Source organism: Chanos chanos, chromosome 9 (assembly GCF_902362185.1).
Source record: "Chanos chanos chromosome 9, fChaCha1.1, whole genome shotgun sequence".
Lineage (NCBI taxonomy): Eukaryota > Metazoa > Chordata > Actinopteri > Gonorynchiformes > Chanidae > Chanos > Chanos chanos.
Window position 1 is genome coordinate 30,038,764 of NC_044503.1, and position 25,756 is coordinate 30,064,519.

The following is a 25,756-nucleotide window of genomic DNA, read 5'->3' on the forward strand; positions in this document are numbered from 1 at the left end:
TACTGTTCATTAAATTTTCGAGCTGATTTTAGTTCGCTGTCATTTTTTCGTAAACCTAGATGTACATTATTATTTATATTTGCGCTTTACACAGACTTACTGAAACGTGAAAGATTTGTCTGGTAAAATAAATTCTTTCCGGACATTGGATTGGAAAAAAAAAAAAAAAATCCTAGCGAAAACCCTGATATACTTGTGTGCGTTTAATATTTATGCAGGTGCAACCCAACAGGCACAAAACGTACTTGGCAGCAACTGAAGATTAAATATAAAAATATAGTCCAAACAGGTAAGGTATAATTTCATTACAGTCAACTGTGGTGTTGTTTACTCACAACTTGGCACGCTGATTTTCTTGTGGCAGTACAATTCTTTGTTACTTTTCAGATTCTTAGCTGTCCTTCAGACATCATAATCTATTTCAAGGTGACTCAGAGTTATATATGTGAAAAATATGTGATGTGGCCTGCACACTGTTGTAAAAATTCAAATTAGGTGGGGGCACTTTTCTGGGTAAAGTTACAATTTAACTGTCTAATCTTCATCTTCTACCAGTTACTGATGGTGTAATCTGTCTGGTGGAGCCCTCTGCCACATCAGACCTCCATACAGTTGTAAGCGCTCTCAACACTCCACAGATTTTTCAGAAAGGGTTATAGTAGTAGAACACAAAAATGGTTCATTTGCATTACAGGAGGATGATGGAGACACCTTGTCTGCTGCCACAGAGAGGGAAGATACAGAGAGGCCTGTTGAACTTTACACCTAACATCTAACAGTTGATGACAGTGTTGTATCAGAATAAAACTTGCACTTTCTTTCTCTCTGACAGAGCAATGCTGGAAATTACAATCAGGGAGAGGGTCCATCCACATCAACAGCACAACATACCTCAATAAGATGTTCAGCGTTGGCCCATGAATTACAGTGAAACTAAGCAGACCTGGCACTGTGAACTTCACTGTCATTTTTTGGGTCCCTACAGCTCTCTGTGAAACAGCTGTACAGGGTGTACTTTAAAGAAACAAACTGAAAAATCTAATTTAGAAATGGGCCACACTGGGATGCAGATGGAAAAGACAAAAATAGAAATACAACTGCTGGAACATCAGTTCAAGGTGGATGAGGTGCCCACAGGTGGATGATGTTACTTGTCTGGACAACATAAAAAATATTAAATACTGTACTGCATTTGTACTTGCAAGAAATAAAGAAGACTTCATAAAAAGAAAGGCACACTGTCTTTATTTGACACTGGGGAGGTGATGGGTCAATCAAAACTGATGGTAGCATATTGTGTCTCTGACCGCTCTTCCATCTTGTGCATCAGTGGGGTGGTCAGGATCGTTATCAGGATCATCGAGGAGTTGAGTAGGACATTTGTTCTCCTCTAATTGTGGCAATGTTGTGGAGAATCACACAGGCCACAATAATGTCACATGCCATCTACCTTGGCTTGTGTCCCGCAGTGAGCCAAGTCATAACATTGCTGTGGGCCCGATTCAAGATCAGGGTAAGGGGTTAACAAATAGGGCTGTTAAGGAGTACCCTCTGTCACTGAGCAGGTAACCATCGAACTCTCTTATGATAATCCCAGGATACAGAATAAATTTTAAGTTACAGTAGATTAAATATTGATTATAATAGGATATAGCTAAATAAATATTTAAAGAAGATACCATATTTTTTTTTGTGACCACTCTCTCCATAAAACAACAATGTAATTCATCTCACTCCTTTACTCTTTCCACTTTCCATATGGCAACATAATGGAATACAGCATTAGGCAATGCAATCAAACAGGTCTTCTTCCAAAGCAAGAAATTATTTCCATGCCACAGATATGCTTCGTTGTCGTCAGACAGAGAGACAGAGAGAAAGAGAGAGAGAGGGAGGGAGAGAGAGAGTGAATGAGAGAGAGAAAAAGAGAGAGAGAGAGAGTAAAAAGGACGAAATGAAAATCAGCAGGATTGCCAGCAGAGAGCCGAGGAAAAACAAAGAAGGGACAAAGAGAAAGAAGAAAAAAAGAGAAAAGCTTACAGCACCTGGTATTCCCAGGCGGTCTCCAATCCAAGTACTAACCAGGCCCGACCCTGCTTAACTTCCGAGATCAGACGAGATCGGGCGTGCTCAGGGTGGTATGGCCGTAAGCGAAAGCTATTTGAAGGTGAACAAAGACTCCACCGTTTGCCTTCCGACTCCTGTCTCGCTTTAAGAGCGCACCGGCACAGACGCGCGGCGAAATACCGGCCACACCGACCCTGACTTGCGCCAGCACATTATGACGTCACACAGCACCTGTAACCTGCAACCTACAACCTGCAACAACTTCTTCAAACAGCGCCGCCTCACACGCTGCACTACACCCGCTTTAAACAGGATACCATATCATTTTGGGGGTTTTTGTGATTACTGTCTCCATAAAACAACAATGTAATTCATCTCGCTCCTTTGCTCTTTCCTCTGCTCTCTCGGCGCAAACAGCCCCATCCAACTCCTTCAACGGGGCTAAACATCACAGAACACTTCATATGGCAACATAAAGGAATACAGCATTAGGCAATGCAATCAAACAGGTGTTCTTCCAAAGCAAGAAATTATTTCCATGCTACAGATTTACTTCGTTGTCGTCAGGCAGAGGGACAGACAGAAAGAGAGAGAGGGAGGGAGGGAGGGAGAGAGAGAGAGAGAGAGAGAGAGAATAAAAAGGACGACATGAAAATCAGCAGGATTGCCAGCAGAGAGCCGAGGAAAAACAAAGAAGGGACAGAGAGAAAGAGAGAAAGAAGGAAAAAAAGAGAAAAGCTTACAGCACCTGGTATTCCCAGGCGGTCTCCCATCCAAGTACTAACCAGGCCCGACCCTGCTTAGCTTCCGAGATCAGACGAGATCGGGCGTGCTCAGGGTGGTATGGCCGTAAGCGAAATCTTCGGCGGCATAAGCGCTATTTGAAGATGAACAAAGACTCCACCGTTTGCCTTCCGACTCCTGCCTCGCTTTAAGAGCGCACCGGCACAGACGCGCGTATAAATACCGGCCACACCGTCCCTGACTTGCGCCAGCACATTATGACGTCACACAGCACCTGCAATCTGTAACTTGCAACAACTTCTTCAAACAGCGCCGCATCACACGCTGCACTAGACCCGCTTTAAACTCACCATGGGCAAATCTAGCGCTCGGTGTTCATTTACGAAAGATTCGCGAGTCATGCACAGATCCAAGCAACTTTGCTTCCACGTTGCTGATGTTGCGTCGCATATGATCCTCACAGTGCACAACTGTCATTAGCTGCAGTAGCTGTATTGTGAAGTATCTTTCATTTGGATTGCTAAAGGCTACTATTTAGGCCTACCTGTACAATAATGTTGTGGAAAGTCTTCCTACTCACATAATGTTTTTCATTTACTGAAGGAGCTGTGACAGGAATATGAGTGCCATCTATGCAGACAATCAAACCCGGAAACCCTACAATATTTCAGATTAACTGATTAGTGCTTCGAGGTTCAAAGCTTCATACTAAACAAATTAATTATTGCTGAGACTCATACCTGCAATTCTGTGGAATTCTTCTTTCACAAGTCTTGTGGGTCTGTGACTTGGAACGCCACAAAAGCATCCAGTAAACGTTTCAGTGCAAGAGTCACATTTCTGACAGTTTTCACTAAACCCGCTTTCTGAAACAGGGCCCAGAAGACTTAAAACACGTTTGGATTTTACGTAAATCATGACATTCCTGATTAAAAATCATGTGGCACTCCTATGGTGAGGTGAATCATTACAAAGGTGATATTCTTCACCCTAATCAAAGGCGTAGCCTCAAACATTTGCAACATATTTCACATAACATTGTTAAAAAATTGACATCCGTGAAATTCTTGTGAAAAGGAGAACTGAACAAAAACAGTGGTATCTAATTTGACAGGAGTTTTAAACGTTGGAAAACCAGCGATCACATAATTGTCTTTTGATCAAAAGTAATCTCACTGTTATTGCCATGCATTCTAATCATAGTGAAAGGATGTAATGTTTTTTTAATTTATTTTATGTATTTTATTTTGGGGAGTTTTTTTTGGGGGGGGGGGGCAGACAGATGGAAACTAAACTACCTAAAAATAAAATAAAATGAAATAAAAATAAACTGTTGGTATGACAAAACAATTTTTATTGCTATATATTTAGGTCCAGACAGAACCATTTCTTGAGGCACTGTTCTCCCCAACATCCTTCTTTTACAACATGGTAAAAGGTTTGCAAGCTGCTAAACTCAATAAACATATGAAACAGTGTTTCAGGTTGAGAATAAATGAAACAAACAGAACAGTCTCGTCCTCTATCTGGTTCTGCCATTCTGATCACCTCATTAATTTAATCATTAATAGTTTTCACCAGCTTTCTGTTAATCAAGTCTGGTTTTCTGTGTATATAAATAATCCTGTGTTGTCAGTGTCTTTTTGTGAAGTCTTAGGTTAAGTTGAGACTGAGCTCTGTTACTCTGAAACATTGAGTCTGTAAATGACCTGTCTGTCTCTCTCTCTCTTTCAGAGCCTTGATTCCTGGTCCTTGTGTTTAGGTGTCAACCTGTCTGACAGTCCTGTCTGGTGTATTCCTGTCTGTCAGTGTTTCCTGGGACCTGACTGTGTTCCTGATATGATATGACTGCTCTCAATAAAAAATCCTGGTTTTGCACATCCATCCAGACTCTCACATTTTCTCTGACAAATATCAAGGGGAAATTGTTTGATTAGATTTACATACATGAGAAAAATACAACATCCTTCCAATCCAACATTTCACAACAAGACTTCAAAATTTTCAAAATATATAATTCATATGCTATCACTTGAATTTAACCTACATACTGTACTCCATATACTTTATTCACATTTACTCTCAACTGACACTGTCCTTTAATGTGCTGTAAAAATAGCAAGATAAACAAGATAACTACATTGATACAAGTTTTTAGAAAATCAACTTTCTGATCAGAAATAACATTAATGACAGAGACAGTAACAGCAGAAACATTTCACTTTAAACAGAGACAGTATCAGATCTAACTGTGCTGTTCCACTGTTACACAACACTTCACTGGTAAGATCCTCAGAGGAGAGAGTTTACAGGCAATAGCAAAGTATGGAAACATTCTCTCAGTAAAAGTGTGTGTGAAGGTGTGTAGGTGTGTGTTATTTAGAGGATCAGAGAATGAGAGTTTTCCTCTGTCCCAGTCCAGTTCCACTCTGATCCTCTGGGGTTTATTATTCACTGTCAGTGGAGTAAATGACCCTCCTGAGGCCCATGACCAGTATTTACCATCATGTAACCAAACACACCAGACACCAGTGTCAAAGAACGTCTTTCCCTTCCTCTGGTTTGACTCTGTGGTCACACCCAGGATCCACAGTGTACTGTCCCCAACATTAACATCCCAGCAGTGTGTCCCTGAGTTAAAGCCCTCAGAGCCCAGGACACATGGATATCTATCAAATCTCTCTGGATTATCAGGAATCTGCTGATATTCTTCACTGTATCTCACACTGGTCAGATCCTCAGACAGGATGAGCCATGGTGCTGCAGTGTTGGGGTCCAGAATCACAGAAGCTGAAGAGAGAGAACAGAGACAGAGGGAGAGATTGAATATTCAGTATGTTTACATGTTTATATTGCTATTAATTAATTTTCTGAGATCACACTATTAAGACAATGTGTTTGAGTACTACACTTAGATAAGCTGTGTGTTTTTTAGTAGTTGTAAGGTCTGAGTTGGTTGTATGTGTGTGTGTGTGTGTGTGTGTGTGTGTGTGTGTGTTGTATTAGTTTTATGTGTTGTAGTAGTTATTAGCATTAGCATATTTATTTTATTAGTTGTGTGTGTTGTTTTAGTTCTATTTTGATAGTTGGTTTAATCTGGTCTAACACTGTAAGATTCTCCTCTTATTCCACCCTGTTACACTCTGGGATTAAATCCACTCTGTTCAGTCATATGCAAGACTTGGGTCTCTATTGATATGTATTACTCTTACTGCATATGTTTTGCTGCATTTTTTTTTTTTTTTTTGGCTTTTTTTTTAAGATGAGCTTTGTGGTGTGTTTGTTTTGAACACTTGCAGTAATTTCTTGTGTCTTTACATTTGTCCTGTGTTATGATCTGTGTGCTGTGATTCACACTGCCACATAAATGCCTGTGTTTTATTCACCGGAATCTCAAAAGGAAACATTTAAAAAAGAGGAAAAACAGAACACATGTAACTGGGAGAGACCACTGTCACATCACAGTCTCTCTCTCTTTCTCTCTCTCTCCCTCTCCCTCCAATCTTTCATAATTTTATCTGCCTCATATCTGCCTCATACTGTAGTCTTAGGAGTCTTTTATCCCTCATTCAGATCAGTACCTGATGAAATCTGTGAGAAAGTGATCATAGATACATGAGCAAAATGCATTACTGAATGAATTACTGAATCTTTTGATTGTTTTTTTTTCTCTTTTCATCTAATTATCTCTCACATAAACTCACTGTATTGAACAATGTCCTGCATCTTCTCCCACACTCTGAACTTCAGGTTGCCCAGGTGCTTTGCCACATTGATCAGTGCTCCTGAAAGCATCTCTGGATCCTGCAGTGTGCACTGGGCTCTGGAATAACATTCAAGAGTCAGTGCTGCTGTGGGTTTTGTATCACAGAAAAAGAAGAGACAGGTTACTTACCTTTTCTTTATGGCCTCAAAGTTCTGTGAAAAGAGATTATAAATGAATAAATGTCTCTATCATCAGGTATCAGTTGAATGTTTATGATTTATTAGGGGGGGGGGGGTCAAAAATAGAGACAGAGGGAGAAAGTGTGAGATCTGTTTAGGTTCTTACTTTTAGGAGCAAAATGTCTTCAGCTTTTATTTCCTCTTCTATGGCTCTGATTGTGTCTGAGAGAGAGGAAATCTCTCCACTCATCTCCTCAATCTTCTCCTTCATCAACTGACACTTCTGCTCCTTTTCCTCTCTCAGTGCAGCTATCCTGACTGTCTCTTCCTCTCGTAGAAACTGGTGAAGTTTCTCAAACTCTTCCTTAATCCGTGTCTCTGTGTGTTTAGCCTGAGTCTGAAATGAGAAACATTAAAACATTTTTAATATCACTGTACACTGTTTGAATTTATTAATATTGTCACTGTGATGTGGTCTGCTGATTTATTTAATTTTATTTTGTAAAACATAATTATTGTTCTGCATCATATAAGCATTGTAGACCGTTTAGCAAATTAACATTTTGTATGAAACTGTAGGACTTGTAACAATTATTCTCATCTTAATGTGTTTTGCTGTTTTATCACAGGTCACTTTGGCTTTTTAAAAGTTCTCCAGTTTCTCCTGTAAGGGCTTCAGTGCAGTCTTCAGTTCCTCCTGAAATTAATACGTAGATTTTAAGAGAAAGTCTGTGGTTTTCAGTTGGATTCTGTTCAAGATCAGAGACCCACACACACATGCACGCACGCACGCATGCACACATATTGTGTCTTGCCTTTTACTGCTATGTGTCGTCAAAAGTAGACTGACTTGATTCTCTGAATGTTATCACTACAAATTTTACTATTTCATATGATATATCAAATAAAATACAACACTTAGAATCGTGATACTACATAATACCCTAAGTGTGTTGATCTCATTGTTCCACAAATTTTAAAGTATCGTACCTTACAGTATATCGATTTTCTTTATGTACAGATGTTATTTTCCCAATTTTACAGTGCCTTTTAGAATAAATATATACATTTAACGTAACTGTGAAAAAAATTTTAAAAAGTCAGCATGGTGTTTATTGACCACCGTATTTGTCTTACCCTACTATCATGTGCAGCTTCATCGACTGGACAGAACTCGTGGTTTTTGTGGTTTTTTGAGGTCTGACACACCACACACACAGGCTGTTTATCCTCCAGACAGAAGAGTTTGAGTTTCTCATTGTGCAGACTGCAAAACTCCTCGGACCCTGATGAAGTTTTTCCAATTTTTCCTGCTAAAAAAGCTTCACACAGGTTCTTTAACACAAGGTTACAGGGAGGATCAGATTTTGATGATCGTCTCCTACAAACTGGACACTCCTGTGTTCCCTTCTTCTCCCAGAACTACTGCAGACAATTTTTACACACACTGTGACTACAGGACAGGGCAACAGGATCCTTAAAGATGTCAAAGCACACAGGACAGGAGAAATCCTCCTCTGACGAAGCCATGTTTTAGCAGATCCACTCTCAGAATGACTCCTTGTATTTCAACTTTACTTTCACTTTCTGTTTTTCGATGAGAAAACAAACCACAATTTAACTTTAACCTCTGTTTTTTTTACCCGTATTTCGCTCTGGACTGCAGACTCTATATAGTCTCTATAGTCGTTTGTTTAACAATAAATAAACTCTAAAATTAATTTGGTTTAATCTGTCAGGTGGACCTCTACTTGCATTCCAAGCGAAATGGCACTTCCTGACCTACCTGCTCAGAGGGTGGGGTTACAGATGAAGGATTTTGATTGGTTCCTATGTTTTCAACCATCTAATTCTCCCCCTAGAGGATCTGGGGCTTGTTTTAGAAAGCAGGTTTAACAAACTCTCGGTTTAAACCTGAGCTCTGGGTTGACTGACTCTGAGCTTTTAAACTCAGAGTTTTGGGTTTCAGAACAGATGATAAAAATTAGTCCAGTGGGCTCTGAGTTAAGTTAACCCTAAGTAAAGCACGTGATTTAGAAGATAAAAAGCCAATGAAACACAGATAACATGATTCATCATGGCGACAGGAGAAAAAGGGCTCCGCCTCCTACTTCTCCCCACTGGAGTTAGAAGCATAAATGCAGGCGTTTGCAGAATTCTGCGTGAGTATATCTTTAAGAAAAAAGCAACTCTATACACACAAACACATCAGGGTTTCCATTAGCCAGATTACCGGTTTTGGCTTGGTAAAAGTTATATATATATATTTTTAAAAAAAAACGAGAAATTAAAAACTTGCTGGTCGAAATATTCCATAATAATGCTCATACAATACGTAGCTATAACGATGGCTATCCCCAAACAGAACGTTTGTGTGTTTGACAGTCTATAAAGAGCATTGCAAGCTGCAAAGACACTTTGGACACGTTTGATTTCAAGTCGGCAGCAGAGGACTTTACAGGTCGTTACAGATATTAGCGGCTAATGTTGAGGTTTTGCTCAGTCCTTACTGTTCGTTTTGCTTAATCATTACTGTTCATTAAGTGATGAGCTGATTTTCGTTGTCATTCTTTCATCAGCCTAGGTGTACATAAATATTTATACTTGCGTTTTACTTATATTGAAACGTGACCGGTTCGTTTCAGATTTGTCTGGTAAAATAAATTCTCTCCGGACACTGGATTGGCAAAAAAATCCTGGGGGAAACCCTGATATAGGCCTACTGCTGTGTGGCCCTGTTTACACCTTGCATTAAGATCCGATTTTGGTGATCCATCACAAGTGGACGGGTCCAAGTACATCCGTTTACACCTGGGGGGTATTTCAGAAAGCGGGTTTAGTGAAAACTCTGAGTTTGTTAACTCTGAGAGGAAGGAAGCTCTGGGTAGGGACAAGTGGTAAGTTTGTGTGGGACAATGTGGGACATGTTACCAACGTTGAGAGATAACATAAAACTTAGATATAATGTCAGTCTAACTGAATAAGAAACACTTGTATTGATAGACAACCAACATGCATTGGCCATTACAGGCCCATCAAAGGCAACTGTACTTAAGCAAAGCAGCAGGCATCATACAGCTCAAGTCTTTCAAGTTAAACCCCTGACCAAATCCAACTATAAGAATAAATAAGGCTCAAAATAAAATATTACATAAAACAAAACAATTTCAATGCAAATCTTTATATCAAGCCAAAATCTCTATTGGATGAGTAGCTTGGTCAGAAGGGATAAAAGATCTTTTTCCTTTCTTTTTGACCATGATGTCGGCTGACAGCGTTTACCTTCATATCTGTAAAGTTTTACTAAGTTTGGTTTTTGTGACGTGGCAAAGAAATTCGTCACCCCCACAGCTGCACAGTTTGATTGACGGCCGCCACAGCCGACCGACCTCAATGCTCTCCTCCCAGCCCTTGTGTAAAAGCAAGGCTTTTAAAAAAACTTGGCTATGTTGCATTTTTACAGCTTTTGACAAAGCGCTATTAAATAGATTAGAAACTATGCCGCAATGGCATAAGCGGCTCATGTGCCGGGCGGGTAAAAGAATGAATCCATTTATTTTTTATTTCTGACAGTTAAAAACCAAACGACCAGCGAAAATGGGGGCCTTATTTCAGTATGAGGGATGAGGATTTAAAAAAATAAAAAGTTTACAGGACTACAGGAGTTTTTGTTCCTTGCTTGTTTGGAATGCGTCTCCTCAGTACGTGGACGCGCCCCGTTTTCAAGCCACCCACTCAGAATCTAAGGTTGAGTCTGGTCCAGTCAGTTTTCTGTGTGTTCATGATAGTAACCAATAGCATTGTGAGCAACTGCAGCGCGAAATTTGAAATGCGAAGGAAGTCACTGTAAGACACACACTGTGAACAGTGCATTTAACCCATCAGTAGCGAAGAGAGGAGGGTTAAGGGGATGGTGGGCCTGGGAATCAAACCGGCAATCCTCCAGTCACAAGCCCAGTTCTCTAACCTTTAGACCACAGCTGCCCTCACAGAAGTTGTGCTCCGTATTCTGTTGATAGTGTGTATTTTGAAGATGGCTTGCAAAAGAACACTTGAGTTTTCGAACGGACAGCGGAGTGGAGAGGCTACTCGTGCGCCGGGAATATCCAATTTTTCCAACGACGAGTCCGAACGAAAACAAACAACTGGTGTCCCCGTTAAATGCATTTTTACGAAGATGTCTGAACAGCAGTAAACGTTCATGGAGAATGTTATTCGGCGGTTGGACAGGATGGAGTCCCATCAAAGAGGCGCGAGAGGAGTCTGCCCAAAAAAAGAAGACGAGCGGAAAGCTACTCTGTTTCAGTAAGTTTATTTCTGTCGCCTTCTGGCCTTTGTCTTTGACTGCCGCGCATTCTGATACGTTCGCTTTACCCCTTAATGTGGTTGAATTTAACTTGTACTAATTTTGCTTTTGTACGGGAAGCTGTGCGGAGAAACCGGCTTTCTGGAATAGCCCCCAGATCCAAGCAGACACAAGACAAAATTGCAAATCCAGCAACAGGTCAAGAACAAAAATAAGCAAGGCAAACAAGACAATAATCATGAATATGGCGAGATCATCTGGCAAGCGAGTGGGGAAACAGACAGGGCTTAAATGCAGTGGCTGATGAGGTGAGTGGCAGCAGGTGAGCAGAACCCTGGCAGGGAACAGGGTAAAACATGGACCGGAGCAACCTGGAATAGACAGACAAGACAGGACACAGGGAAAACATGGATTAGGACTTCGAAGAGCAGGGCTGGACCATTACAATCTCTTCATGAATTTCCCATACATACTGAACACACTGTGAATTCTCTGTTATTCCAAAACTGCTGCAGACAGCCTTTACACACACCGTGACTATAAAAGAAGACAGAAGGATCCCTGAAGATGTCACAGCACACAGGACAGTACAAATCCTCTTCTTCTCTATGGTGTATTAATACTGAATCATGAGTCACAGTGAAGAAATGAGAATGGACACATACAGAGAACAGGAGTGTATGGGCCCCACACCAGGACATCTCTGGATCCTTCAGTATCAGAGGACTGGACTCTGTCGTAACATTCAGGAGTCAGAGCTAATATGGACTTGGTTTCACAACCATTAACCAAGTTGGACTTGAACTGGCAACTTTCAGTGAGTTTCAGAACACATAGCACATCACAATCCTCAGAGTTAAAGTTTCATCACAGAAGAATGGAAGAAGTGTGTGTGTGTGTGTGTGTGTGAGTTCGTGTGTTGTCCGTTTTTGAGAAGGTCAGAGGATTAGACTTCTCTTCTGTTCCAGTCCAGTTGCTCTGTTGTGCTCTGGAGTTTCTTATTCACTGTGAGGGGGAGTCACTGGCATAACTGGTAAATCTGACCCACTTTATCCATTCACAGATCACACATATGAACTGTACTTATAGAATGTGGAGAATCCCAATAGGAGAACACTGTGCTGCTCCACCACTAGCTGAGGACACTGATGTATCTAGAAAGTTTTCAGAACTTTTCCCTCTCATCTGAATCTTCTCTAAGGTTTCAGTAGCTACAGGCCCTTTCTCTCTTTAACCTAATCAGTCATCTTACACACACAGAGGGACCTGAATCTGAAAAAGTTTGTCCAGTTGTTTGTGGTCTATTGGTCAGTTAGTGCATTTAACCTCTCTGGGATCTTGTAGACAGACAGTCACAGACTTTGGGTTCAGGAGGACCAATGTTTGCCTCTCAAGTATTGTGGAATATCAAGGACTAAGCCTGGACTCAACTGGGAACCACTGGTTTATCAGGCCAGTGCTCTAATCACTGACCTAACAAAGACACCAACTTAATCAAGACAACAACAACAACAAAATGTATGCAAAATGTACACTCCCCTTCCCAGTAAAATAATGAACAAAACCACCTGTCTCTTGTAGCTCTTGGTGTACACTGAATATGACTCAAATTAAACCCTTGATCTGTGACTCACCTTCAGTTACAGCACTGAGTCATTCTTTGACACCTCACACATCCACAAGCTATAATTCATTATCAAAACAGAATTCATTAACTACTACAAATATTGGTGCATATATTAGTTTACTGTATGCCAATTTAAACTGAACTAAAATCCAATTCCTCAGGATTAACACTGATCATTTATGCCTTGTCTGTATTTTCATTTATGTATTTATTCATGTATTTATTTATTTATTTATTTTGTTTTGTTTCTTTGGGACGGGGGGGGGGGCAGGTGTGCAGACAGATACTAAACTAAAGACTCCTTAAAAATAAAGACTGACATAAAATAAAATAAAATAAAAATAAACAAACAGAACAGAACAAATGAAACAAACAGAACAGTCTCCTCCTCTATCTGGTCCTGCTGTTCTGATCACCTCATTAATTTAATCATTAATAGTTTTCACCTGCTTTCTGTTAATCAAGTCTGGATTTCTGTTTGTATAAATACCGCTGTGTTGTCAGTGTCTTTTTGTGAAGTCCTAGGTTAAGTTGAGACTGAGCTCTGTTACTCTGAAACATTGAGTCTGTAAATGACCTGTCTGTCTCTCTCTCTCTTTCAGAGCCTTGATTCCTGCTCCTTGTGTTTAGGTGTGAACCTGTCTGTCAGTCCTGTCTGGTGTATTCCTGTCTGTCAGTGTTTCCTTGGACCTGACTGTGTTCCTGATATGATATGACTGCTCTCAATAAAAGATCCTGGTTTAGCACATCCATCCAGACTCTCACATTTTCTCTGACAAATATCAAGGGGAAATCCTTTTTAAACTTCACATAAATGAAACAAATACAACATCCTTCCAATCCATGATTTCACAACAAGACTGAAAAAATTTCAGAATATATAACTCATATGCTATCACTTGAATTTAACCTAAATATTGTACTCCATATGATTTATTCACATTTACTCTCAATTGACACTATCCTTTTATGGTATAAGAGACATGTGCTGGTAAAATAGCAAGATAAACAAGTTAACTAAATTGATACAAGTTTTTAGAAAATCAACTTTCTAATCAGAAATAATATGACAGAGACAATAACAGCAGAAACATTTCACTTTAAACAGAGACAGTATCAGATCTAACTGTGCTGTTTCACTGTTACACAACACTTCACAGGTAAGACCCTCAGGGGAGAGGGTTTACAGTGATTATAGAAGAATGGAAACATTCTCTCAGTAAAAGTGTGTGTGAAGGTTTGTAGGTGTGTGTTATTTAGAGGATCAGAGAATGAGAGTTTTCCTCTGTCCCAGTCCAGTTCCACTCTGATCCTCTGGAGTTTATTATTCACTGTAAGTGGTATATATGACCCTCCTGAGGCCTTTGACCAGTATTTATCATCACATAACCGAACACGCCAGATACCAGTCTTAAAGAATGTTTCTCCCTTTCTCTGGTTTGACTCTGTGGTCACACCCATGTTCCAGTATGTATTCTCCCCAACATCAACATCCCAGCAGTGTGTCCCTGAGTTAAAGCCCTCAGAGCCCAGGACACATGGATATCTATCAAATCTCTCTGGATTATCAGGAATCTGCTGTTTGTCATCACTGAATCTCACACTGGTCAGATCCTCAGACAGGATGTGATGTGGTGCTGCAGTGTTGGGGTCCAGAATCACAGGAGCTGAACAGAGACAACAGAGGCAAAGAGAGAGATTAAACATTCAGAATATTTACATGTTTATAGTGTTACTAATTTATCTTCACGGATTACTGAGACTCACTTTAGTGAAGAAAGGAAAATGAACCTAGTATGTTTACATGTTTACACTGTTATTAATGTATCTGTATGGATTGTTGTTGAGATACAGATCTGAAGAGAACAGGAAAAAGACAGAATGAAACCAATCCTAAAAACAAAACATTAATGATAGAACAGTGGTCTATATAATAATAAAGCCTATTGTGTAAATACGTTTGAACTACAGTCATGTCATTACTGAGATTATTCAGATAAATGTGTTAAAGACTACTGCCTTCTCTTTCTCTTTCTCTCTCTCTCTCTCTCGCTCTCTCTCTCTCATAATCTCACAATTTCATTTGACGTCACATTAACTCCAGTCTTTCTTAGGGGTCTTTTATCTCACATTCAGACCAGTACCTGATGAAAACTGTTAGAAAGTGATCATAAATACATGAGCAAAGTGCATTACTGACTTACTGAATCTTTGGAGGGTTTTTTCTAATTATCTCTTATATAAACTCACTGTATTGAACAATCTCCTGCATCTTCTCCCAGACTCTGAACTTCAGGTTGCCCAGGTGCTTTGCCACATTGATCAGTGTTCCTGAAAGTATCTCTGGATCCTGCAGTGTGCGCTGGGCCCTGGAATAATATTCAGGAGTCAGAGCTGCTGTGAGTTTTGTATCACAGAAAAAGTTAAGAGACATGTTACTTACCTTTTCTTTGTGGCCTCAAAGTTCTGTGAAAGAAGATGAAATGAGTTATCCACCAGGCATCTACTTTAAGATTTATTACAGAGAAGCACAGACAGATAGACAGACCTTTAAGATAAATAGACAGAGAGAGAGAGAGAGAGAGAGAGAGAGAGAGAGAATCAAAAACAGAGTCAGTGAAAGAAAGTGTGAGACCTGTTTAGGTTCTTACTTTAAGGAGCAAAATGTCTTCAGCTTTTATCTCCTCTTCTATGGCTCTGATTGTGTCTGAGAGAGAGGAAATCTCTCGACTCATCTGCTCAATCTTCTCCTTCATCATCTGACTCTTCTGCTCCTCTTCCTCTCTCAGTGCAGTTATCCTGACTGTCTCTTCATCTTGTAGAAACTGGTGAAGTTTCTCAAACTCTTCCCTAATCTGTGTCTCTGTGTGTTTAGCCTGAGTCTGAAATGAGAAACATTAAAACATTTTTAATATCACTGTACACTGTTTGAACATATTAATATTGTCACTGTGATGTGGTCTGCTGATTAATTTAGATTAATTTGATTTTGTAAAAGATTCATAGTTATTGTTCTGTGTCATATAAGCATTGTAGTATTTTTAGCAAATTAATATTTTATATGAAACTGTGTGATTTGTAACAATTTTTCTCACCTTAATGTATTCTTCTGTTTCATCACAGGTCAGTTTGATTTTTTTAAAGATCTCCAGTTTCTCCTGTAAGGGCTTCAGTGCAGTCTTCAGTTTCTCCTTAAATTAATAAGTAGATTTTCAGAGAAAGTCTCTAGTTTTCCGTTGGATTCTGTTCAAAATCAGAGACCCACACACACACACAGGCACACAAACACGCACACGCACACACACACGCACACATTCGCACGCACGCACACTCGCACACACACGCACGCACACACACATATTGTGTCTTGCCTTTTACTGCTATGTGTCATCAAAAGTAGACTGACTTGATTCTCTGAATGTTATCACTACTAATTTTACTATTTCATATGATACATCAAACAAAATACAAACACTTAGAATCGTGACACTACATAATACCCTAAGTGTGTTGATCTCATTGTTCCACAAATTTTAAAGATATTGTTCTAAATAGTATAACGATTTTCTTTATGTACAGATGTCATTTTCCCAATTTTACAGTACTTTTTTAAAATAAATACATGTTTTTAATGTAATTATGCAAAAAAAAAAAAAAAATTCAACATGGTGTTTAATGACCAGAGTACTTGTCTTACCCTGCTATCATGTGCAGCTTCATCCACTGGACAGAATTCATGGTTTTTGTGTTTTTTTGAAGTCTGACACACCACACACACACAGGCTGTTTATCATCCAGACAGAAGAGTTTGAGTCTCTCACTGTGCAGACTGCAGAACTCCTCGGACTCTGATGAAATTCCCTGAATTTTTCCCTGTAAAAAGGCCTCACACAGGTTCCGTAGAGCCATGTTCATGGGAGGATTTTCCTTTGAGGATCTTCTCCTACAAACTGGACACTCCTTGGAGTCTTTGTTTTTCCAGAACAGCTGCAGACAAACCTTACACACACTGTGACTACAGGACAGGACAACAGGATCCTTAAAGATGTCAAAGCACACAGGACAGGAGAAATCCTCCTCTGACGAAGCCATGTTTTAGCAGATCCACTCTCAGAATGACTCCTTGTATTTCAACTTTACTTTCACTTTCTGTTTTTCGATGAGAAAACAAACCACAATTTAACTTTAACCTCTGTTTTTTTTACCCGTATTTCGCTCTGGACTGCAGACTCTATATAGTCTCTATAGTCGTTTGTTTAACAATAAATAAACTCTAACATAAATTTGGTTTAATCTGTCGGGTCGACCTCTGCTTGCATTCCAAGCGAAATAACACTTCCTGACTTTCCTCCTCCCCAGTGGGTGGGGTTTCGGATGGGGCTTGTTTTAGAAAGCGTGTTCAACAAACTCTGAGTTTAAACCTGAGCTGTGGGTTATCTAACTCTGAGCTTTTAAACTCAGAGTTTTGGGTTTCAGAACAAGTGATAAAAATTAGTTCATGAGCTCTGAGTTAAGTTAACCCTAAGTAAAGCACGTGCGTGAAGAGATAAAAAGTCCTCATCAATGAAACGCAGGTAACATGATTCATCATGGCTACAGGAGAAAAAATGGCTCAGCCTCCTACTTCTCTCCGGTGGAGTTAGAAATATTAATGAATGCGTATGCAGAATTCTGCATGAGTATATCTAGCAGCCGCAAAAGAACGTGAGCTGGCGTGACAGATTGCTGACCGAGTCAACGCGTGAGTATTTACCGAAAGAAAAGTTTTGTCTCGAGTGCTCCACTTATTCAGCATATAAACAGCACTTTCAGATGTTACAGATTTTAGCGGTTAATGTTGAGGTTTTGCTGAGTCGTTACTGTTTGTTTTGCTTGGTCGTTACCGTTCATTCAATTTTGGAGCTGATTTTAGTTCGTTGTCATTCTTTCGTCAACCCAGACAATTGGCGTGGGAGAGAATTGCTGCCCGAGTCAATGCGTAAGTTTGAATGCAGAAATCTATTAATTTAACATGTAAGCACACTTTCTTTTAATATTACAGGTGGAAGTGGTGGAATGTAATTGAATAAAATTCTATTTTCTTTTAGGAGCAATCCCATGGGCACAAAGCGCACTTGGCAGCTGCTGAAAATGAAATATAAAAACATAGTTCAAACAGGTAAGACATTTTTCTTAGGCCTATTGGCTCATGATTGTACCTCATTTTAGTTTTAATCATATCTGGCATATTAAACCAAGTAAATGTCATTCAGTGGCTATTTCAACTTGGTGTAGCTTTAACCACCAACAGCTGTTTTAAGACACACAAATGTCCTCTCGCCTAATATCCTGCTTAGCAGATTAACATTTGGGCTGTAAATACTCCCAGAGATTTTGCTAATGATAGTAGTTTAAAGTATACTGAAACAGGAAGCTCTTCTTCACCACAGGATGATGATGAAGACACGTTGTCTGCTGCCACAGAGAGGGATTCAGAAAGGCCTACTGTGGTTTACATTAATATTATGTATGGTAGCTACTGATATTTCTCTCCCTATTAAAATGTTTTTACATTATTGTGTGGAATTTTGAGTTTAAAATGCACATTGAAGGGATGACATGTTCTTATCCTTTTTAACAGAGCATGACTGGGCATTACCAGGTGGAGAGTCCATCAACCTTCACAGCACAGATTGACACAGTGAGATGTTCAATGAATGCCAGGTTAATTCTGCATGTAGATCTGTAGAATTTAATGTCATCCTTATGTTTTCTAAGTTATGAATTAAGGAGTTGTATAAAATACCTCTCCTGAAAAAAAAGGCTAAAACTGACTTAGAAATGATGCACTTGCAGTGGCAGATTAAATGGCCTATCTTGAAATTCAATTACTGGAACACCAGTTAGAGGTGGGTGCATGGTCACAGGTGAATTGTTAATTGTTGGAACAATCTAAATATAGTAATTGTTGCATTTGCATTTGTAGGAAATAAAGAAGACCAAATGAAATGTGACTGATTTTTCTTTATTTGACTGCTGGGGGTGGTGGTATCTTAATCTGTGAAATGTTTTTGGCAAATTCTCTCGGACGGCTCCTCCATCCAGGACATCTGCAGGGTGGATGGGACTGTCTTCCTCAGGATCGTTCATTTGTGTGGCAGGGTGCTGCTCTCCTCTAATTGTGGCAATATTATTATGGAGAATAACACATGACAAAATAATGTCACATGCCGTCTCTGGGGTTACTCTGAGTTTACACAGACACTGGAGCCGGGCTTTGAGCATGCCTATTGTCATCTCAACCCGGGCTCTAGTCCTGCAGTGGGCCACACTGGAACGTTGTTGGGGGCCCAGCTCAGGGTCAGAGTAAGGGCTCCACAGAGAGGGCTGGCATGGGTACTCTCTGTCACCAAGCAGGTGACCATCAAACTCTCCTGTAATTATATAGTGGATATATTTTAAAGGTGTTAATTAAAAGAGGGAGACAAGGAATGGTATTTGTGCAAAGCTTTACTTACCATGTGCAAATCTGTTGCTCAGGGTACACTAATGATACATTCGTATATCATGGACAGAGCTGGGCCACTGGCTTCAACATCTGTGAGCAAGTGCACTGCATCACATATGATCCTGACAGTGCAGAGAATGAGATATTAGTTGCAGTATATTGTGATGTATAGTCTTTGTTATTGTAAGACAATAGTCAGTGTACCTGCACATTAATGCTGTGGAAAGACTTCCTATTCACATATTCTACTTCATTAACTGAAGGAGCAGTGATAGGGATCTGTGTGCCATCAATGAAGCCCATGACACTGGGAAACGCTGCAACATAAAAACTAACGACTGATCCCAGTCTGAGGTCGCAGCAGAATGTCATGAACACGATATAATTTAAAATATCATTACCTTTAACTGAATGATTCTACATAAGTCACCTGCAATCCTGTGTAGTTCCTCTTTGATGGTCCTTAGAGGTCTGACACTAGAAAAATGTGCAGTAGCCGTTTAAGTACAAGGGACACTTTTTTACGGCTCTACAAACAATTGTTTTCCCAATATACTCGGCGTCGCCAGTGTTATAAACGAAACTCCCGTCGGCAAAAAAAAATGAAGAGCAAAGAATTTGCTCCGATCCGAGAGCAAGAAGTCCACGGTGTCTAATATTAGAGATGTAGGCCGGAGTTGTTCGGATAAATGATACATTGTGATGACAAACGGTGACGCTCGATTACGTAGTCATCAGGGAATGATAATACTAATCGGGGTCTCAAAAACCTCTCCGGACATAAGGCTATGCGAATTAATTTGGTTTCAACACCGATCGGGTTAGCGACGAAAGAACACGCCATGTTTGACAGCTACTTCAGGTTCAGTCGGAGGGAGGAGTTCGGGAGAAACTCAGGGTTTGTTGAAGAAAACCTGCCAGTGGGCAGGTTAGGTTCACAGAGTCAGTTACCACGGTAACTGAGCCAGAGTTTGAGTTACCTCGCTTTCTGGAACGGAAAATCCGGAGTTTCCTTCACCCCAGGGTTAACAAACTCAGAGTTTTCACTAAACCCGCTTTCTGAAATACCCCCCAGGTGTACATTATTACTTATATTAGCGTTTTACACAGACTTATAGAAACGTGACAGATTTGTCTGGTAAGGTACATTTCCGGACACTGGATTGGCAAAAAAAAAAAAAAAAATCCTAGCGAAAACCCTGATATATATGTGTGCGTTTAATATTTGCAGGGGCAACCCAACAGGCACAAAACGTACTTGGCAGCATCCGAAGATTAAATATAAAAATATACTTCAAACAGGTAAGGTATAATTTCATTACAGTCAACTGTGATGTTGTTTACACACAACTTGGCACACTGATTTTCTTGTGGCGGTACAATTCTTTGTTACTTTTCAGATTCTTAGCTGTCCTTCAGACATCATAATCTATTTCAAGGTGACTCAGAGTTATATATGTGAAAAATATGTGATGTGGCCTGCACACTGTTGTAAAAATTCAAATTAGGTGGGGGCACTTTTCTGGGTAAAGCTACAATTTAACTGTCTAATCTTCATCTTCTACCAGATACTGATGGTGTAATCTGTCTGGTGGAGCCCTCTGCCACATCAGACCTCCATGCAATTGTAAGCGCTCTCAGCACTCCACAGATTTTTCAGAAAGGGTTATAGTAGTACAACACAAAAATGGTTAATTTGCATTACAGGAGGATGATGAAGACACATTGTCTGCTGCCACAGAGAGGGAAGATACAGACAGGCCTGTTGAGCTTTACACATTAAAAATAACATCTAACAGTTGACGACAGTGTTGTACCAGAATAAAACTTGCACTTTCTTTCTCTCTGACAGAGCAATGCTGGACAATACAATGAGGGAGAGGGTCCATCCACATCAACAGCACAACATACCTCAATAAGATGTTCAATGTTGGCCCATGACTTACAGTGAAACTAAGCAGACCTGGCACTGTGAACTTCACTTTCATTTTTTGGGTCCCTACAGCTCTCTGTGAAACAACTGTACAAGGTGTACTTTAAGAAACAAACCGAAAAATCTAATTTAGAAATGGGCCACACTGGGCTGCAGATGCAAAAGACAAAAATAGTCTGTCTGTCAGTGTTTCCTGGGCCCTGACTATGTTCCTGATATGATATGACTGTGAACCTGTCTGTCTGTCAGTCCTGTCTGGTGTATTCCTGTCTGTCAGTGTTTCCTGGGCCCTGACTGTGTTCCTGATATGATATGACTGCTCTCAATAAAAGATCCTGGTTTTGCACATCCATCCAGACTCTCACATTTTCTCTGACAAATATCAAGGGGAAATTGTTTTAAATAATTCACATAAACGAAACAAATACAACATCCTTCCAATCCAACATTTCACAACAAGACTGAAAGCATTTCAAAATACGTAATTCATATGCTATCACTTGAATTTAACGTACATACTGTACTCCATATAGTTTATTCAAATTTACACTCAACTGACACTGTCTTCCTATGGTATAAGAGACATGTGCTGTAAAAATATCAAGATAAACAAAATAACCAGATTCATACCAGTTTTTTAGAAAATCAGCTTTCTGATCAGAAATAACATTAATGACAGAGACAGTAACAGTAGAAACATTTCACTTTAAACAGAGACAGTATCAGATCTAACTTTGCTGTTTCACTGTTACACAACACTTCACTGGTAAGACCCTCAGAGGAGAGAGTTTACAGCGATTATAGAAGAACGGAAATATTCTCTCAGTAAAAGTGTGTGGGAAGGTTTGTAGGTGTGTGTTATTTAGAGGATCAGTGATTGAGAGTTTTCCTCTGTCCCACTCCAGTTCCACTCTGATCCTCTGGAGTTTATTATTCACTTTCAGTCGAGTCCATGACCCTCCTGAGGCCTTTGATGAGTATTTACCATCATGTAACTGAACACACCAGACACCAGTTTTAAAGAATTTGTCTCCCTTCCTCTGGTTTGACTCTGTGGTCACACCCATGTTCCAGAATGTATTGTCCCCAACATCAACCTCCCAGCAGTGTGTCCCTGAATTAAAGCCCTCAGAGCCCAGGACACATAGATAGAAATCAAATCTCTCTGGATTATCAGGAATCTGCTGTTTCTCATCACTGTATCTCACACTGGTCAGATCCTCGAACAGGATGAGACCTCGATGAGCAGTGTTGGAGTCCAGAATCACAGGAGCTGAAGACAAAGAACAGAGACAGAGGGAGAGATTAAATATTCAGTATGTTTACATGTTTATATTGTTATTAATTTGTCTTCACTGATTAGGGAGACTCAAATTAGTTAAGAAGGGAAAATGAATCCAGTATGCTGACATGTTTACATTGTTATTAATGTGTCTACATGGATTGTTGTTGAGATACAGATCTGAAGAGAACAGGAAAAAGACAGAATGAAACCAATCCTAAAAACAAAACATTAATCATGAACAGTGGTCTATATAATAATAAAGTCTATTGCGTAAATACGTTTGAACTACAGTCATGTCATTACTGAGATTATTCAGATAAATGTGTTAAAGACTACTGCCTCCTCTCTCTCTCTCTCTCTCTCTCTCTCTCTCTCTCTCTCTCTCTCTCTTTATCTCTCTCTCTTTCTCTCTTTTCTCTCATAATCTCACAATTTCATTTGACGTCACATTAACTCCGGTCTTTCTTAGCGGTCTTTTATCTTACAATCAGACCTGATGAAAACTGTAAGAAAGTGATCATAAATATATGAAAAAAGGGCATTACTGACTTATTGAATCTTTGTTTTTTTTTTCTTTTTTGTCTAATTATCTCTTATGTAAACTCACTGCATTGAACAATGTCCTGCATCTTCTCCCAGACTCTGAACTTCAGGTTGCCCAGGTGCTTTGCCACATTGATCAGTGCTCCTGAAAGCATCTCTGGATCCTGCAGTGTGCACTGGGCTCTGGAATAACATTCAGGAGTCAGTGCTGCTGTGAGTTTTGTATCACAGAAAAAGAAGAGAGTTAAGAGACAGGTTACTTACCTTTTCTTTGTGGCCTCAAAGTTCTGTGAAAGAAGATGAAATGAGTTATTCACCAGGTATCTAGTTTAGGATTTATTACAGAGAAGCGCAGACAGATAGACAGACCTGTAAGACAAACAGACAAAGAGGAATAGACAGAGAGAGAGAGAGAGAGAGAGAGAGAGAGAGAGAGAGAAAGAGAAACAGGAACAGGAACAGAAAATGTGAAACCTGTTTAGTTTCTTACTTTTAAGAGCAAAATGTCTTCAGCTTTTATCGACTCTTCTATGGCTCTGATTGTGTCTAAGAGAGAGGAAATCTCTCTACTCATCTCCTCAATCTTCTCCTTCATCATCTGACTCTTCCTCTCCTCTTCCTCTCTCAGTGCAGTTATCCTGGCTGTCTCTTCATTTCGTAGAAAATGATGAAGTTTCTCAAACTCTTCCTTAATCTGTGTTTCTGTGTGTTTAGCCTGATTCTGAAATGAGAAACATTAAAACATTTTTAATGTCACTTAACATTGTTATTGTGATGTGTTCTGCTGATTTATTTAGGTTAATTTTATTTTGTAAAAAGTTCATAATTATTGTTTTGTGTCATATAAGCATTGTAGACCGTTTAGCGAATTAACATTTTGTATGATACTGTAGGACTTGTAACAATTATTCTCACCTTAATGTGTTCTGCTGTTTGATCACAGGTCAGTTTGACTTTTTTAAAGATCTCCAGTTTCTCCTGTAAGGGCTTCAGTGCAGTCTTCAGTTTCTCCTGAAATAAATAAGTAGATTTTCAGAGGAAGTCTCTGGTTTTCAGTTGGATTCTGTTCAAGATCAGAGACCCACACACACAGGCACACACAGGCACACAGAGGCACACACACATGCACACACACACTCGCACACACACACATATTGTTTCTTGCCTTTTACTGCTATGTGTTGTCAAAAGTAGATTGACTTGATTCTTAATTTTACTATTTCATATGATATATCAAACAAAATACAAACACTTAGAATCGTGATACTATATAATACCCTAAGTGTGTTGATCTCATTGTTCCACAAATTTTAAAGATATTGTTCTAAACAGTATATCGATTTTCTTTATGTACAGATGTTATTTTCCCAATTTTACAGTACTTTTTTTTAGAATAAATATATATACTTTTAACGTAATTGTGAAAAAAACAAAAAAAAAGTCAGCATGGTGTTTATTGACCACAGTATTCGTCTTACCCTGCTATCATGTGCAGCTTCATCCACGGGACAGAATTCATGGTTTTTGTGTTTTTTTGAAGTCTGACACACCACACACACAGGCTGTTTATCCTCCAGACAGAAGAATTTGAGTCTCTCACAGACTGCAGAACTCCTCAGACCCTGATGAAGTTTTTCTAATTTTTCCTGCTAAAAAAGCCTCACACAGGTTCTTTAGCACAAGGTTAGCAGGAGGCTCAGTTTTTGATGATCGTCTCCTACAAACTGGACACTCCTGTGTTCCCTTCTTTTCCCAGAACTGCTGCAGACAGTTTTTACACACACTGTGACTACAGGACAGGACAACAGGATCCTTAAAGATGTCAAAGCACACAGGGCAGGAGAAATCCTCTTCTGATGAAGCCATGTTTTAACAGATCCACTCTCAGAATGATTCCTTGTATTTCAACTTTACTTTCACTTTCTGATTTTCGATTAGAAAAGAAATTGTAAATTAACTTTAACCTCTGCTTTTTACCAGTAGTTCGCTCTGATCTGGAGACTCTATAGATCCTTTAGTCACTGTTTGTTTAACAATAAATAAACTCAAACATAAATTTGGTTTAATCTGTCAGGTCGACCTCTTCTTGCATTCCAAGCGAAATGACACTTCCTGATTTACCTCCTCCTCAGAGGGTGGGGTTTCAGATGAAGGATTCTGATTGGTTCCTGTGTTTTCAACTATCTAATTCTCCCCCTAGAGGATCTGGGGCTTGTTGCAGAAAGCAGGGTTAACAAACTCCTGAGCTGTGGGTTGACTAACTGTGAACTTTTAAACTCAGAGTTTTGGGTTTCAGAACAGGTGATAAAAATTAGTTCAATGAGCTCTGAGTTAAGTTAACCCTAAGTAAAGCACGTGCATGAAGAGATAAAAAGCCCTCGTCAATGAAACGCGGATAACATGATTCATCATGGCGACAGGAGAAAAAAGGGCTCGGCCTCCTACATCTCCCCAGTGGAGTTAGAAGCATAAATGCAGGAGTTTGCAGATTATGAGTATAAATTTAAGGGGAAAAAAGCAATACAGTATCAGCAATGAAAGAACATGAGCTGGCATGGCAGAAAATTGCTGACTGAGTCAATGCATGAGTATTAATTGAAAGAAAAGAACAGTTTTATGTGTATATATATGTGTGTGTGTGTGTGTGTGTGTGTGTGTGTGTACGTGCATGTTTAATATTTGTGCAGGTACAACCCAGCAGGCTCAAAACTTACAATGGCAGTAGCTGAAGTCAAAATGTAAAAATATAGTTCAAACAGGTAAGGTATAATTTCATTACAAACAACTGTGATATTGTTTAGCCCATGCTACCCAATTAAACAGCATTCAGTGGCTACATTATTCATCATGTCATATAAAGTTGTTAGTGAAGTTTTCTA

At 39.5% G+C, this 25,756-nt stretch overlaps 1 protein-coding gene and 2 non-coding genes across 3 annotated transcripts in view; all 3 read right to left on the reverse strand.

Moving 5' to 3' along the window:
- The window catches only part of LOC115821613 (tripartite motif-containing protein 35-like), a 50,027-nt gene that overhangs the window by 4,043 nt on the left and 20,228 nt on the right, over nucleotides 1-25,756 (reverse strand). The window contains exons 2-6 of the mRNA XM_030785420.1: nucleotides 24,356-24,418; nucleotides 23,793-23,888; nucleotides 15,281-15,511; nucleotides 15,073-15,095; nucleotides 14,880-14,998 (exon numbers count right to left, since the gene is read on the reverse strand). Coding sequence (XP_030641280.1) covers nucleotides 14,880-14,998; nucleotides 15,073-15,095; nucleotides 15,281-15,511; nucleotides 23,793-23,888; nucleotides 24,356-24,418 — 532 coding nt within the window. The remainder of the gene's footprint in view (nucleotides 1-14,879; nucleotides 14,999-15,072; nucleotides 15,096-15,280; nucleotides 15,512-23,792; nucleotides 23,889-24,355; nucleotides 24,419-25,756) is intronic.
- Nucleotides 2,034-2,152, reverse strand: LOC115821890 (5S ribosomal RNA). Its single transcript, XR_004025585.1, has one exon. It is a non-coding gene; the product is annotated as a 5S ribosomal RNA (ribosomal RNA).
- On the reverse strand, nucleotides 2,804-2,922 carry LOC115821887 (5S ribosomal RNA). The gene has a single exon (XR_004025582.1). It is a non-coding gene; the product is annotated as a 5S ribosomal RNA (ribosomal RNA).